This window comes from Schistocerca serialis, chromosome 2 (genome assembly GCF_023864345.2).
Source record: "Schistocerca serialis cubense isolate TAMUIC-IGC-003099 chromosome 2, iqSchSeri2.2, whole genome shotgun sequence".
Lineage (NCBI taxonomy): Eukaryota > Metazoa > Arthropoda > Insecta > Orthoptera > Acrididae > Schistocerca > Schistocerca serialis.
In genome coordinates, this window is record NC_064639.1 from 419502302 (window position 1) to 419520481 (window position 18180).

General features: G+C 41.8%; 1 protein-coding gene across 1 annotated transcript in view; it reads right to left on the bottom strand.

Moving 5' to 3' along the window:
- Positions 1 to 18180, bottom strand: part of LOC126457273 (general transcription factor 3C polypeptide 1) — a 368859-nt gene that overhangs the window by 123773 nt on the left and 226906 nt on the right. The window contains exons 18-21 of the mRNA XM_050093437.1: positions 15755 to 15841; positions 13108 to 13325; positions 9842 to 9977; positions 9484 to 9618 (exon numbers count right to left, since the gene is read on the bottom strand). Coding sequence (XP_049949394.1) covers positions 9484 to 9618; positions 9842 to 9977; positions 13108 to 13325; positions 15755 to 15841 — 576 coding nt within the window. The remainder of the gene's footprint in view (positions 1 to 9483; positions 9619 to 9841; positions 9978 to 13107; positions 13326 to 15754; positions 15842 to 18180) is intronic.

The window sequence follows — 18180 nt, forward strand, 5'->3', positions numbered from 1 at the left end:
GAAAATATTTTTTATCCAAGACAACCAGTTTCAATAGTCTTAGCTGTCATCTTCAGGTCCTAAACATGTTTTTTTGGTAGTAGAACATGTTCATTTTATGCTGAACCTGATGCATCTTGTGCATGAGGTTCAGCGTAAGATGAACATGTTCTACTACAAAAAAATGTTTTAAGACCTGATGATGAGAGCTAAGACTGTTGAAACTGGTTGCCTTGAATACAAAATATTTTGTGTGATCTTGACTTTTGAATGGTTTTTAAAAATTAAAACAGATCACCCTTCAACACTCTCATAATGAGAAAATTCAATCATTCTCTCCTGGTTGCCCATTGGTTGTGGCACAAGGTGGTCTTGATGCTCAGGTATGCAAATGGCACCAGACAACTTACAGCATACCCATCAAGGACACTCACCCCACACCGCAAAACTATTCCCAGATCAGAAAGGAGGAATTGGTGATAATGCTTGCCATTAAAAAGTTCATGTATGCCTTTTTGGGACAGAATTCTCTCTAATTGTGGATCACCGGCTGTCAGTGGCATTATGCAGGCTGCACTTCAGCCTCCCAGGGCTGACAGCCCAACACCTCTAGCACTGGGCACAGTTTTTGCGTGTGCATACATATGGCACCAGGATGATCATTCCAATGCTGATGCAGCACTGTCTCATCTTCCTGCTGGCCCGGACAATGATTTCAACTGACAGGAGGTTCTCTGCTTCCACGTCAGTACCAAGCAGCAACATTCACTGGACGGTTTCCCCATTATGGCTGCCTGTGTTGCTTGTCGCTGACACTACATGCTAAGACCCCACCTTGCAGCAGGCCCTCCACTACATGGCCTATGGCTGACCAATTACCTCAACCCACCAGTTTGTGAATGGGTTTAGCTCCTTAAAATACATTTCTCAGGCTCTTGGTTGTTGATGATGTCATTCTTTTAGAGAATGAGACAGTTGTGCGCTGGGTGGTCTCCACTCAGAACCATGTCAAAAGGTGGTGAGTTTGCTGCATCAGGGACATGGGGAGATGTCCCACCTGAAGGTGTTAGCTAGCCATCATGTTTACTGGCCCGGGGTCAGAGGCAACATGGAAAGAATGGTCTGCAGCTGCATGGCATGCACACGACACCAGGCAGCACCCCCACAGTGTTCTGCCTCCTAGTCTAGCTCTGTGCCTCCCCTGGAACTGCACCCATCATGATTCTGCAGATCCATTCTTGCAGTCAATGTGTTTGTTCATTGTGGATGCTTACTCAAAATATCCATAGGTTTTAAGCAGGGCATCGCCAAGACCAATGCCATCTTCAATGCCTTGGTGCAGGTTTTTGCCACTGAAAGGTTGCCTTGGACATTAGTCTCTAATAATAGGTGCAATTCATGGCACAGGCTTTCAAAGATTTCTGTGAGGACAATGACAAAAAACATATTTGCAGCCCTCCACACCACTCTTTCTTACTTGGTGAAGCAGAACATCTTAATCTAGACTTCTAATATCAAGTGAAAAAAGCTGTCAAATCCTCTGCCACTCCATTGGCCATCACCACACTTTTGAGCATTGATTGAATCATGCCGACTAACAACTGTAGCCTCACTGAGCTACTCCAAAAACAGCAACTACTGCTGCTGCTTCACCTTCTGATGTCATCCCCTTCAGAGTCCTGTACTTGTCCCTCTCAGCACGTGGCATGGCTGTGTGGGAGTACTATGCTTTGATGCCAGCAACAGTAGTGGAGACCCATGGGTGGTGTGTTATGTCAGTCCAAACGCGGAAGGGGCTTGAGTACCGTCACTACAACCAGCTCCTGCCTCCATGGCCAGTAACCCTGGGGGCTGCCTATGACTGCTCACTGTTGCACCGGCAGTTTCTTCTGCAACCCTGTGGATCGGTGGAACCACCTGGCACACCCATGCCTGTGATGTCCTGATGGACACTGTCAAACACCCTCCCTTCCCACAGCTGACAGCTGAAAGGACTGGGCCCTCACCCGTGCCTTCACTGCACCCCCACGGCACATGTCACTAACTGGGGCATTTCTGCCAAAACATGCCTCCGTGTCTGAGGCGGATGTGAGGGAGAGGGGGGGGGGGGGGGGGAGGGGGAGGGGGGCTGGTATTTGACACTGCAGAAGCTGAATGCCCACTGGAAGAAATGGTCCTGGATGGCCATTCAAGAGCGTAGTATCACCACAGTGCTGCACTCACATAGTAAGCGTGCCAGCCATCTCACCACATGAATATGCCGGCCAATACTGTTCCTCGTAGCTGATATAAATAAGGAAGCCCAGCAAACAGTCAGACAGTCCTGTACTCGTGTCTGATATTGTCAGTCACAATCATCGCTGTACTACGGATCATTCGATAACAACCTTGCTTGGCACTTGCTCTTTCTCTTTGGTCACGATTAGGATTCTCTGTCTCTCTCTCTCTCTCTCTCTCTTTCTCTCTCTCTCTTTCTTTCTTTCTTTCTTTCTTTCTTCGCTCTTGGCCTGTTGACATTGGTGTGGTGAAGGTTCTGAATTTGCAGCTCATTGTTGCATAGGTTGATTATACTTGTCTGTGTCCCATCCATTGTCAGTGAGCTGCATTTGGTATGACTACCACTTGGTGTCATGATCTCTTCCTCAGGTGGCCCTTCCACCTTGTGGCTTCACTAGTTTCTCTCCTGGGTTCTGATGCATGCATTGATAGCTGGATACTCACGGATATAGCAGAAAAATGTCTTTGCCAATTATCTTCTGGTTACAATCAGTGCAAAGCATACAACAAACCTTGACTTGAACATTTCTGGTCTTGCTCTAAATGTGACTCCACTGACGTATTGTCATAAACTTCATTCAAACATAGTTTCACCTTCCTTTCCTATGTCACTCCCCTCCATATTAGACATTACAGCTATGGAAAGAAGCACTACTCATGATGTTGAGACCAAACTAGAGCTTATTCTTTCTGCTGATACAGAATTTGATAGCTGTGGTCACTAACCACCATGATTACATAGCTGAAGGTGTTCTCTAGGTTCTCAACACCTTTGTTTACATCGCTTACCACTAAAAGCCTCAACTGCAGAAGTCCAACATGACCTCCAACAACTATTCAAAACATTAGGTCCACTGCAAGATATGGTAACTGAATCCCTCTCCCTCCCCACACTGCTAACATCCTGTACACTTCGATCTGGTTCCAAAGCTCCACAAACCAAACTAGCTTGGTCTCCTCAACTGTTGTTCCACTATGACTTGTTACTGTGCTCCCACTGAAAGATTTGCCATGAGCAGCACTTCCAGTCAATTGTCCAAAGTCTCCTTACCTACATCCATAACACTAATCACTTGCTACACTGACTTGCTACAGTTTCTAACCTACTACCAGTGCAGATCCTTTGCTTCTCATTGTGGATACTGTGTTCCTGTAACTGACATCTGTATGACAATAATCATGTTGTCATGGAATACTACCTTTTGCAGTATACTCATAAACAAAAACAACTGTGTACACTTTAACCCATAATTGCTTCTCCATTGAAGGAAGGCCAAATCTTCTCATTGTGTCATGTGTTTCAAAATGAATATTGGGCTTTTAAGACTTTGTAGCATGTTACATTCAACTTACAATTTTAATACATTCAATGAAACAGCAACTCGAATAGCTTTTCTTGCAAGTGTTCAGTGTGAGCACCATTCGCCACGTGGCACACATCAAGTTGATAGGTGGGTTCTTTCCAAACCTGGATCAGTGTATTTGCAATAGTTGTTACAACAACTGTTTCAGTCCTGTTTTTTAAGCTGAGTAGACCAGTGGAGACAAACACAAAACCCATTATGAACACTCAACGGTAAAAAATGCACGGTGTCAGATCAGGTGAACATGGAGGCCATGTGAAACAAGATCTGGCATCCAGCCCATCTATGGTCAATCCAGCAACTGCATACAATGTCATTTAACTAATCACATACTAAAGGCCCATAAACTTTACACCAGGATACATGGGAGGGGGGGGGGGGGAGAGGATTTGCACATTATGTGTGTTCACATTTCCACTTAGGTGAAATGTCAGTTCATCACTGAAGACAACACAATCCCAGAAACTCTTCATCACCATGCAGCAATATTTTGTTCCAAAGCTGGCATGTAAACTGTAATCTCCAAACTTTAGAGCTTACAACAACTGCGAACACTAAGGATGTAGTTGCGAGCATCTCCTTAAACATCTATATACGGACATCACTGGAACTGCTAATTCATGACGACCCTTCCAAACTGATTTCTTGCAGCTATGTAGGAAAGACTCTCTCAGTCATTCAAAACATTATTCAGTCATTATTGGTCATCCCAAATTCTTCTCTTTGCAAAGAAAGCTGGTGTATTCAAATTGATGATATAATTTACCCATGTTGTTATCACTCAGGTGATTACAATGGAACTTAATATGGAACACACTTTGCACTGTAACAACAAATTCAATCTCTGCAAACAGTAAAATACAAAAAGCTTTCTCTTCACCAGTTGCCATCTTTGCTACTAATGTTTTCTAATGGAAGACACATGAAAAATTCCATGCATTTAAGTATACAAAGACAACAGTTTGAGTTGCTTTTTTATTTAATGTATTATTCATAATTGTAAACTGAATGTAATAAACAGTACAAAGCTTAAAACCCTAATATTCATTTTGAAACATGTGGTACTGAGAGGTGACAAAAGCAACGGAGTAGTGATCACATCTATATACAGGTGGCAGTTGCATCGTGTACACGAGCTAATAAAGAGCAGCGCATTGGCAGAGCTGTCATTCGTACTTAGATGATTTGTATGAAAAGGTTTCCGAAGTGGTTATGGCTGCACAACAAGAATTAACAGACATTGTATGCAGAATGGTAGTTGGAGCTAGATGCATGGGACATAGTATTCTGAAAAACATTAGGGAATTCAATATTCAAAGGTCCACAGTGTAAAGAGAATGCAATGAATACCAAATTTCAGGCATTACCTCTCAATACGGACAATGCAGCGGCCAACAGCCTTCACTTAATAATCGAGAACAGTGGTGTTGTGTAGAGTTGTCAGTGCTAACAGACAAGCAACACTGTGAGAAATGACTGAAGAAATCAATGTGGGATGTACAACAAATGTATGTGTTAGGATGATGCAAAATTTGGTGTTATAGGTTATGGCAGCAGACAACCAATGTGAGTGCCTTTGCTAACAACACGCCATCGCCTGCAGCACCTCTCCTGGGCTCATGATCATATCAGTTGGATCCTAGAAGACTGGAAAATCATAGCCTGGTCAGATGAGACCTGACTTCAGTTCATAAAAGTTGATGGTAGGGTTCAAGTGTGGCACAGACCCCACAAAGCCATAGACCCAAGTTGTCAATAAGGCACTGTTCAATCTGGTGGTGGCTCCATAATGTTGTGGGCCATATTTACATGGAATGGACTAGATCCTCTTGTCCAACTGAAACAATCATTGACTGGAAACAGTTATGTTTGGCAACTTGGATAGCATTTGTAACCATTCATGGACATCATGTTCCCAAACAATTATGGAATTATTATGGATTACAATGTGCCACATCTCTGGGCAACAACTGTCACAATTGCTCTGAAGATAACTTTAGACAATCTGAGCAAATTGTTTGGTCACCCAGATCATCCAACATGGAGCCCATTGAACGTTTATGGAACATAATTGAGAAGTCAGTTTTTGCACAAAATCTTGCACCAGCAACATTTTCACAATCATGGACTGCTATAAAGGCAGCATGGCTCAATATTCCTACAGGGAAGTTTCAACAACTTGTTGAGTCCATGTCATATCAAGTTGCTGCACTATGCTGGGCAAAAGGTGGTCTGACACAAAATTAGAAGGTATCCCATGACTTTTGTCACCTTAGTATATGTTACTGCACATTTTATTTCCACATTTCTGATGGCACAACAAAATCCTCTTTTGACCTAGGGTGTGTCTAAAACCAACAGCACCTGTATTTTGACAGTTATCACCAGCTCCTTGTCAGCTGTCACCAGCTCCTTGGCACTCGAGGGTGTCAAACCTGCAATTGGAAACAGAACAAACCCAAGTATGCGAACAGTCTTCCTAGAGTCTTACAAGGCACATAATATTCTGCTCTGCTAGTACAGAAACAGATTTCCCACCCAGAACCCCCTACTGCTACCTTCCTAATCAAAGACAGGGTGCATGTGCTATATGCCAATCAGCTATAACATTATGACTCCCTACCTAATAGCTGGTATGTCCGCCTTTGTCATGGATGACTGTGGCAACACGTCATGGCATGGAAGCAATGAGGCCTTGGTGGGTCCCTGGAACGAGTTGGTACCACATCTGCACACACAAGTCACCTAATTCCCATAAATTTCAGGGAGAGGGGTGATGAGCTCTGATGCCATATTCAATCACATCTCAGATATGTTCGATTGAGTTCAGGTCTGGTGAGTTGTGGGGTCAGTACATAAATTGGAACTCACCACTGTGTTCCTCGAACTACTCCATCACACTCCTGGCCTTGTGACATGGTGCATTATCTTGCTGAAAAATGCATCAGCTACCAGGAAATATGATCGTCATGAAGGGATGTACATGGTCTGCAACCAGTGTATGATACTCGTTGGCCATCATGGTGCCTAGCTAGAGTTCCACTGGAGCCATGGATGCCCAAGTGAATGTTTCCCTGATCATAATGAAGCTGCCACCAGCTTTTCCCTGTCCCACAGTACAGGTGTAACAGAGCTGTTCCCCCGGAAGGAGACATAATCACACTCTTCAATCAGCATGATGAAGAAGGTATTGGGATTCATTCAGACCACGCAATGCTCTGCCATTGTGCCAATGTCCAGTGCTGATGGTCAAAGGCCTATTTCAATCATAGTTGCCAATGTCACAGTGTTAATATTGGCACATGCATGGGTCGTCAGCTGCTGAGGTCCATCATTAGGAGTGTTTGGTGCAGTGTGTGTTCAGACACATTTGTACTCTCCCCAGAATTAAAGTCCGATGTTAGTTCTGCTCAGTATGTCTCTCTTTAGAGATTGAGATCAACAGCCTATGATCGTTACTGCCAGGACTTGCAGCATTTCAATGAAGACTCTTGCTAACAACTTGCTCGGTTCTACGGTGTTGTGATTTAGGTTTCTATAGTGGCTAATTCTTTGAGGTGTTTTACGTAACAGCTGACAGGATCTGGCATGACTGCAGACTTCCTTGGTGGACATTTAAGTGGACTTTCTATGATGTGCAGAACATCAAGGTATGAAAGGATTTTGCAAGCTATCAATGCACTTTATGTTCTCTAAAGGCATGAGAAATAAATCACTTTGTTGCACTGACACCAGGTATTACATCATGTGTGAAAGCAGTCACACCATATTCCAGGTGTCTTGCAAATGATGTACAGCATTCTACATGTGAACAAGACCTAAACTGGCGTTTAGCAGCTACTGCTGAACTATAAATAACTCCTGCATAGTTGTCATGTCTCTTCTGCACATACTCTATTCTCACAAACTTTTCAGTTGTGCCTCTGTTTGTATGCATCATCAACTGTAACCAGTTTCACATCTTTGCCCTCTCCATATCCTCTCCTGCCAATTTTCCACCTCATAATTTTCCTGTCTTGAAATTTCACTCCCCCCCTTGTTTTGTGGTGGTACATCTAAACCTCATTTTAATGCTGCTGCTGAGCACTCACTGTCTCCTCCTCTCCTACCTATCAGTGTCACTCCTTGCTCTGCATATCTTAGATCCATCTTTTGCAAGCAATTCATTGTTGACTTTTCCATGTTTTATCTAACTTCACCTGCGGTCCTTTCCTACTTAATTCCAGATTATATTGCTTCCTCAAATCACTTCATCCCTTTTGATGGATGTACACTCCTGGAAATGGAAAAAAGAACACATTGACACCGGTGTGTCAGACCCACCATACTTGCTCCGGACACTGCGAGAGGGCTGTACAAGCAATGATCACACGCACGGCACAGCGGACACACCAGGAACCGCGGTGTTGGCCGTCGAATGGCGCTAGCTGCGCAGCATTTGTGCACCGCCGCCGTCAGTGTCAGCCAGTTTGCCGTGGCATACGGAGCTCCATCGCAGTCTTTAACACTGGTAGCATGCCGCGACAGCGTGGATGTGAACCGTATGTGCAGTTGACGGACTTTGAGCGAGGGCGTATAGTGGGCATGCGGGAGGCCGGGTGGACGTACCGCCGAATTGCTCAACACGTGGGGCGTGAGGTCTCCACAGTACATCGATGTTGTCGCCAGTGGTCGGCGGAAGGTGCACGTGCCCGTCGACCTGGGACCGGACCGCAGCGACGCACGGATGCACGCCAAGACCGTAGGATCCTACGCAGTGCCGTAGGGGACCGCACCGCCACTTCCCAGCAAATTAGGGACACTGTTGCTCCTGGGGTATCGGCGAGGACCATTTGCAACCGTCTCCATGAAGCTGGGCTACGGTCCCGCACACCGTTAGGCCGTCTTCCGCTCACGCCCCAACATCGTGCAGCCCGCCTCCAGTGGTGTCGCGACAGGCGTGAATGGAGGGACGAATGGAGACGTGTCGTCTTCAGCGATGAGAGTCGCTTCTGCCTTGGTGCCAATGATGGTCGTATGCGTGTTTGGCGCCGTGCAGGTGAGCGCCACAATCAGGACTGCATACGACCGAGGCACACAGGGCCAACACCCGGCATCATGGTGTGGGGAGCGATCTCCTACACTGGCCGTACACCACTGGTGATCGTCGAGGGGACACTGAATAGTGCACGGTACATCCAAACCGTCATCGAACCCATCGTTCTACCATTCCTAGACCGGCAAGGGAACTTGCTGTTCCAACAGGACAACGCACGTCCGCATGTATCCCGTGCCACCCAACGTGCTCTAGAAGGTGTAAGTCAACTACCCTGGCCAGCAAGATCTCCGGATCTGTCCCCCATTGAGCATGTTTGGGACTGGATGAAGCGTCGTCTCACGCGGTCTGCACGGCCAGCACGAACGCTGGTCCAACTGAGGCGCCAGGTGGAAATGGCATGGCAAGCCGTTCCACAGGACTACATCCAGCATCTCTACGATTGTCTCCATGGGAGAATAGCAGCCTGCATTGCTGCGAAAGGTGGATATACACTGTACTAGTGCCGACATTGTGCATGCTCTGTTGCCTGTGTCTATGTGCCTGTGGTTCTGTCAGTGTGATCATGTGATGTATCTGACCCCAGGAATGTGTCAATAAAGTTTCCCCTTCCTGGGACAATGAATTCACGGTGTTCTTATTTCAATTTCCAGGAGTGTAGAAATATCTGAGTCTGTAGGTATTTTGGTTTTTCTAACTTCACTTGATTGCAGATTAATTATGAAGTCCTATTTTCCTATAGATATTCATGTAACGTGACGTGATTTCTTTAAAGCATTAGTCATATCAGTGCAAAGACAAGCAAATTATGATTGATTTTCACAATACCTCAAATTTTTTCTTTATTTCTGCATCTTGCCGAATTTCCTCTAAAAACAATGCAACACTACTGGATGTTGACATATTTTTCATCATATATAATATACGCCGTTGACATGCACGGGATGTTTTGTTGTGTGATTCCTGTATGGGGAGAAAAAGAGTGTCAGATTTTATTAAGCACATATTCACAATACATAATACATACAGAAAAATAAAATTTTAACTGGGAAAATAATAAACCCCCTTCAAGCGTATTATTTTTTTTTAAAACACATACATGTTCAGCAACTGTCTCTGAAGTTTGGTTACAATTCTGACAAAAGTAATTACTTTAAATGTAAAGTAGCTTTGAGATATTGCTTACCGGGAATTTACTATGAAGTATATCTCGGATTAATTGGAAAGGAACCAATTGCTGTCGTGGAACTGGACAAAGATACATACTAGCAACTTTGCACAACAGTAAAAAATTGTCCTCTGTATGGCTCCAATCAACTCGTCTGAAAGAAAAGTAAATTTTCATGTAAATGAAACTAAAATCATATTCTGAAGAGCAGTTTGAGTGTGATGATTATGACTCCTAAACATGTGGTATGAACCTAACATTACTAAAGATCCTAAATCCTAGTTAATAGTTGATTTATAATTCATACAGTGGGTGTGGGATTGCACCAGATATAGTGGGCAAGGGAGGAAGGACACGAGGAGTGAGAGGAAGGTTTGAGGAAGGATGGCTGACAAATGAGATTGAGAGGCAACAGGTGCAGGTGCTTGGGGATGATGGGGGATATGAATGTAAGTGGAAGAGGGAAGGCAGTAGGTGAATGAGCATTGCACACGGTGAGTTCATGCAGAGCACAATGATTGGAAAGTAAGGAAGACAATGGGTTAACATCCCGCCAACATCACGGTCATTAAAGATGAAGCACAAGCTCAAAATGTTTCACGGGTGGGGAAGGAAATCAGCCGTGCTCTTTTGAAGGAACCATACCAGCATTTGCCTGGAGCAATTTCTGGATGATCAGATGCTGTATTGAACCAATGTCCTCCCAAATGCGAGTCCATTGAGCTAGTGTGACATAACAGAAGGTGGATTCCAACCACGGCGCCACCTTGCTCGGTCATTGGGACTGAAAGGGGGAGATGGAACAGAAGAAAGGGGCAGGGCATTGTGTCCTAAATGATTGAAGTTCTGAGTCTCATAGTATAGAGGAGTCCTTGAATAGCAGACAAAGAAGTCCTCCTTCTGAAATGTGTGTGTGTGTGTGTGTGTGTGTGTGTGTGTGTGTGTGTGTGTGTGTGTGTGTGTGTTCATTTGGAACTTCATTAACATAAACCTCACAATAGTGGTTACATGACTGGAACAATTCAAGCCATAAGCAATTAACATGTTAAAGAAAGAGGAACAAGCTTCAGTCAAAACAAGAAAAGGGGTCAGATACAAGGGACAAAATCCACTCTGTCATTAATCTTCAATATTTCAGTACCTTAGTAAATAAAATTTTTAGGAATTAGGAATCTACATGCTTTCTTTTCATGGAACAGGTGCACAGTGAAGTTTATCTTTGCTTTCTCTGTTCATTAAAGGTTGTAGCTCTAATAATGATGACAAAAATAGGAGTGTGGGTGAACTATTATGAACAGTAGAAGGAATGTAGTGCGATGACAAGACAGTTATGAAGCCGTGATCCACCACTACAGTACGAACATATATGCCTATTAACTCAGGAGTTGATGACAAGACTGAAAAGAATAATGATCACATGAAATCAGATATTCAGCATGTTAAGGACGCCAACAATTTGATTGTGATAGGGGTCTGAACTTTTATAGTGAGAACGGGAAGAGATGGAAAAATAATAGGTGAACAGAGTTGGTTGAAAATGAATGAAATTGGATGTTGCCTCTTGAATACTGCAAAAACATGGTTTAATAATCATGAAAGACAATTGAATACATGGAATAAATTTGAAGACTCATAAGATCTAAGATAGATTATTTAATGGTGAGACAGAGATTCAGAAATCATTTTTTAAACTTCAAAATATTTCTGGACATTGAACTGGACTCTGACAATAATGTATTAGTTACAAAATAACAAACTAGACAACTGGGAATTAAGTAGATGAGACCTGGACACGTTGAAACAAAAGACATTTTTATGTTTCAAAGGATGTGCTAGGCAAGAACTAGCTTGAACAAGTGAAAGGAATACAATAGGAGACGAGATCCTATATATGAAATGGGGAAGGAAGCAGAGGAAAATCTACACTAGAAGACAATGCCCAACGGAAATCTTGGACACTTGAGATACACCATTATGGCCCGAGATGCTGGAGATGGTGGTCCTGTGTGCATGAGGTGTGCTTGCTTGTGTGTGTGGATGAATGGTGTATGTGTGTGTCTCTTTTACTGATGAAGGCAGTGGCAGAAAGCTGTACGTGAGTGTCTTTTCATTGTGCCTGTCTGCAACTTGATACGTCTTCTTTACATTAAGTAGCAATCTGTCTTTTCCTACATTGGTGATATTCCTATCTGGAGTTTCCATTGTTTGGTATACGAAAGATATATACCACTTATAGGAAAATTGTACAAAAATCTCCACAGAAATGAGAAGCAGCTGAAGGAACATCAAGAGCTCGGATGTGAAGTGAGTACTAAGCAAAGAACAGAAACATGAAAGGTGGAAGCAATATACAAAGGAAGGAAGCGATGAAGATTAACACCCCATTGACAACTACGTCATTTGAGATAAAGCACAATCTTAGAATGTATCAAGGATGGGCAAGGAAGTCGACCATGCCCTTTCAAAAGAACCACACCGACATTTGCCTGGAGTGATTCAGGGAAACCATTAAAAAGCTAAATCTGGATGGTATGATGTGAATCTGGACTGTAATCCTCCTGAATAAGCAATATACAGAAGGAAAGAATAAAGGAAATAACTTTGAAGATTATATTGTGAGTCATGCAGAGGAAGTGGATAAATGGAAGATGGATTTTATGCAATATTGAGAGTAAAATTGACAAAGCACTGAAAGACAAAAGTAAAAAAAAGGCACTTGGAGTAGATGATATTCCATCAGAATTATTAAAATTCTTGAGTGAACCAACAATAATAACCTGTTTCAGCTGGTATTCAGGGTATAAGAGACAGAAAAATAAACTCACATACCACATAAATAATGTAATAATCCTTGTACCAAAAAAGGCAATTGCTGACAGAAGTAAAGAGGACATGAAATGTAGACTGATAATAAAAAGAAAACCTTTCTGAGTCTGAGAAACGTGTTAGCACAGCAACATAAACATGCTGGAGATAGGACTGGTAGGTCATATAACTAAAGAAAATTTAAAATAAATTGAATCACAGAGAGAAAGATTTTAGGTTTCACTTGGTTCAAAGAAAGACTAGGTTGACAGCGTTCAAGCTGAAGTACCACTCGGGAAATGGAATGAAATGCGGGAGTAAACACTGAAAAGAGGGACCAAGGATGGAATACAGTAAGCAAGTTCAAATCAATGTATGGTGCAGTAGTTATGTGGTGTTGGAGAACTTGCTGAAAATAGTTCAGCACATTTGAACAGAAAACTACTACATATATATATATAAAAAAAAGTAATACACACAATTTACTCATGAGAAGCAAGGCGGCTTGATCAGCCTCATCATAGTAAGGTCTATGTTCTTTCTTCTTCTGTCGAATCAGAACTCTGCGTGTGATCTTCTTTGCCTTTGCTTTACGCCTTGGTGCTGTTGTTGGCTTCAACGCAGGTGCTCCAGCAACAGCCACAGCTGGTTTTCTTGAAATTGAACGCTGGAGTCTATTTCCTTTCTTGGTATTTCCCTATAAATGAATGAATGTCATATCAGCTAATGCCTACATTCATATTCACATTCATTTTAAAAGTTGACAATTTCAGAACAATATTTTAACATGTTTTATTTCACTTCGTTATGTAAATCAGTTTTCTCTGTTAAGCAGGCGAATAATAATATTGTTGATGTTAAATTCTCTTCTCAGTGTTCTTAATGAAGTTGTAGTTCAACATAATGTGCATTAATGTTGTTCAATAAAACTTCTATCCACATGGCACACAGTGAAATTAGGCAGAAGAGTGTTTACAAGACAGTGAAGAAGATCTACAATTGCAAAGATATGGAAACTGTGTTTGTGTGTGGGTCTGCATGGTTTTTGTTTTGTTTTTTTTTTTTTTTTTGGTAGGGGTGGGGGTGGAGTGAGGGGAAGAGAACGACTGTGAGACCAAAAATCGATAGTTTGTAACTAACAAAACTTTAGACAATGACTTCAGTTTAGGTGCTTATTATTGTACACTGCCTGAAGCTAGAACACTCATGATCAGTTCAAAGCTAATTATTTACTGGTGAGGCTTGCAATATTCTGATGTTGACAAAACTGACGAACTGATTGACTCAGTGGAAAGAACTAAAATTCTCATCAACAGAATTAGAAGGCAAAAGAAGAGAATACAATACAGTACACTCCACACACTAGTCATCACTACCCACACACAAAGTTGTTCCATATGTCAGTTCTTTTCATGTGATTAATTTTATATCCAATGAGCTTATCTGCAAATGATATGCTGTATGTGGGAAAGTGTAAGTGAAAGTACATCCAAAGTACACATTGTTCATAAGCGACACAAAGACAGTTGGAAAAAATGGAGAATTACCAAAACAGCTCAGTTAAATGTTACAAAGAAAATGCAGAAATTAGTACAAATGGTCAACAAAATTGTACTATTTTTATCATCAGATATTGTGAGACAGATCTTTTCTACAGGCATAAGTATAAGAAGCAGAAACATCAATTACACCAAGTTCTGATCTTCAGGCAAATAGAATGAAGTTCTTCCATTACTGTACCCAGAAAACCAAGATTTTTTATGGAGGTACCTTGGATTAGAAAAGGAGGCTGAGACATAAAACCTAATGGAAATAGTTTGGAGAACTGTAATCAACTAAAGACCTCATGATGTTTGTGGGAAATAAATTCTTAAAGATTCTGGAAAAAGCTGTACAAGTGTGTGTAAAGTGCTGAATAACAGCACCAGCTTGCTGGAGGGACTATTGATATTGATAATGATGGTGATATACCCAACATACAGGTTGGTATTTATGTTTTTTCAATATGCAGAAAAAAGTTTTCCAGTTTGTGGACTGTCGTGATATAAATTAAAATGAGTTTTCCTAAAATTCATACAGTTTGTAAAGTTTTATGTTTCAACTAGACAAGTTAATAAATATTTCATTAGCTGTATTTCACCATGTACTATTTAACATTGTGCTGCTCTTATGTTGTTGTTGCTGTTGTGGTCTTCAGTCCAGAGACTGGTTTGATGCAACTCTCCACGCTACTCTATCCTGTGCAAGCTTCTTCATCTCCCAGTATGTATGGGCAACAAAATATATGATGAAATCAATAACCAGCTTTTACTCTTTGAACAAGCAGAATAGTAACAAAATTAATCAAACCTGCAACATACCCTTGAGAGTCATGGCTAATGGCCAGAAAAATGATCTGCTGGAAATGCAGCAGCTATTTCTCTCTAGAAGTGGCCTTTTTCTGCTGATCATTTTATGCCAAAATATAATCTTTCTGAGCATCAATATAATAAAATAGATTAATGACTGCAAATAGTTAATATAGCCTACAGAAATAGACTGTGACAGCAGCACTTTTTTGTTCATACTACCTTCACTTAATCCATACTCAACAAACTGCCAGAGCATATTAAATGACACACAGCAAGTGCATAACCAGGAGCTGTGATGAGGGAGGGGGACAGGGAGGACTCATGTCAGTTTTGCTGTGAATGGTGAAAAAGTGTTGAGAAAATAGTTCCTGGTATACTTGATACTAGCCGGCATCCATTACACATTCTGCTTTCCATCAAACTGATGCTGAATTGATATGTCTGTCTGTGTGTGATGGAGAAAGATGCAAGTTCAGTTTTATAATGCCCATCCCAACATTCACTTTAAATCAAGCAAAACCTAAATCTGCATTGTCGAGCAGAGATTTGAACCATTTTTCCTACCCAATGCAATTACAGTGTGCTAGCCACTGGCCACATTACTCATTTTCTATGTGGAGAGTGGATCTGTGTTTACGAAAGTGTGACTCTGACACATTCCAGCCCCCCGCCCCCCACACACACCTTAACATCACACTTAGGACATTCTATTTAATTTTTTAAAACTAAAACATCAAGTTATGTGTTTCTAGGCACTTTCCAAAAAAGAACTTACCACATAGCTGTCAAATATTTCCTTATTTTTCTTTATTTCTTCTGAGATGGATGCTGTACTCTGCTTTTTCACTTCAGTGTTCTGGGACTGAAAATGAAATTAATCAAATATTTAATTTATTTTTACAATAGTTCAATGTAGTAGGTACAAATATAGTATAAATCTTATTATGCATTACTTTCTTTGTCAAAGGCTTGGCAGACTCATAGGATTAGCGTCACAAAATACTTAAAAATCTGAATGACTGATGCTTAAAAAAGGTTTTAGCATATGATTTTTTATGAATAATCCTTCAGCATCAGGAGATGATGGTGATCACTGTGTGTGTGTGTGTGTGTGTGTGTGTGTGTGTGTGTGTGTGTGGTTTCTTCCGAATCTGGTGAACGACTTTGTCCAACAGCTTAGTCTACTTATAAATGTACTTTCAAATGTGTGTGTCTGCTGCTCAACACCTTCTTTATGTCCTGAGTAGCAATGTTTCCTACATCTACATATATACTCTGCAAACAGCAATGAAGTGCATGGCTGTTATTACAGCTTTCTTCTGTTTCATTCATGTCTGGATCATGGGAACTATGATTGCTTAAATGCTTCAGTGTACGCTGTAATTAGTCTAACCTTGTCTTCATGATATGTATGGGAACGATGTGTAGACGTAATATATTGAATATAATAGAGGGAAACATTCCACATAGGAAAAATATATCTAAAAACAAAGATGATGTAACTTACCAAAAGAAAGCGTTGGTATGTTGATAGAGATACAAACAAACACAAACACAAAATTCAAGCTTTCGCAACCCACGGTTGCTTCATCAGGAAAGAGGGAAGGAGAGGGAAAGACGAAAGGATGTGGGTTTTAAGGGAGAGGGTAAGGAGTCATTCCAATCCCGGGAGTGGAAAGATTTACCTTAGGGGGAAAAAAGGACAGGTATACACGCGCACACACACACATATCCATCTGCACATACACAGACACAAGCAGACATATATCATGTCTGCTTGGATTCAGATAAAAAGGATAAATACAACTTATCACCATAATGAGCTTGCAGATTACAATAGAAGAAACTGCCTTTATAACTACACTGAAGAGCCAAAGAGACTTGTACATCTGCCTAATATCACGTAGGCTCCTGGGAGCACGCAGAACTGCCACAACATGATGTGGCATGGGCTCAACAACTGTCTCAAGTAGTGCTGAGGGGAACTGACACCATGAATACTGCAGGGCTGTCCATAAATCCGTAAGGTTACGAGGGTGTGGAGATCTCTTCTGAACAGCACGATGCAAGGCATCCCAAATATGCTCAATAATGTTCATGTCCAGGGTGTTTGGTGCCAGCGGAAGAGTTTAAACTCAGAATAGCATTCCTGGTGTCACTCTGTAGTAAGTCTGGATGTGTGGGGTGTCACATTGTCCTGTTGAAATTGACCAAGTCCGTTGGAATGCACAACAGACATAAATGGGTGCAAGTGATCAGACAGGATGCTTACGTATGTGTCACCTGTCAGAGTCATATCTAGACATATTAGTGGTCCCATATCACTCCAACTGCACACGACCCACACCACTACAGAGCCTCCACCACCTTGAACAGTTCCCTGTTGACATTCAGGGTCCATATCAGTACACGTCCATCCATTCGATACAATTTGAAACGAGACTCGGCTGACCAGGCAACATGTTTCCAGTCATCAACAGTCCAATGTCAGTGTTGACGGGCCCAGATGAGGCATAAAGCTTTGTGTAACACAAGTCATCAGGGGTACACAAGTGAGCTCTTAAAGCTCATATTGATGATGTTTCATTGAATGCTTCATGCACTGACACTTGCTGATGGCCTAGCATTGAAATCTGCAGCAATTTGAAGAAGGGTTGCACCTCTGTCACATTGAGTGATTCTTCTCAGTCATCACTGGTCCTGGATCTTTTTCCGGCTGCAGTGATGTCGGAGATTTGATGTTTTACCAGATTACTGATATTCGCAGCACGCTCATGAAATAGTCTTTTGGAAAGATCCTCACTTCATTGTTACCTCGGAGATGCTGTGTGCCATCACTCTTACGCTGACTATAACACCATGTTCAAACTCGCTTAAATCTTGATAACCTGTCATAGTAGCAGCAGGATCTAACAACAGTTGTCTTACAAAGGCTTTGCCGACAGCAGTGCCCTATTCTGCCTATTTAAATATCTCTGTATTTGAATACGCCTGCCTATACCAGTTTCTTTGGCACTTCATTGTATATTTATTATGAGAAAACAAACATTGAAGTAAGTGAGCTGAAGTAGTATTCGGTGAAAGTCAAAATTTCTTAAAAATATTGAGCACTGTTTTCTGATCAGCTTTGTACTTCACCAGAAAAGTTCACCACTTTTTTGTGAAAATAATAGTGAGCATGAAACTATATTATTGCACATA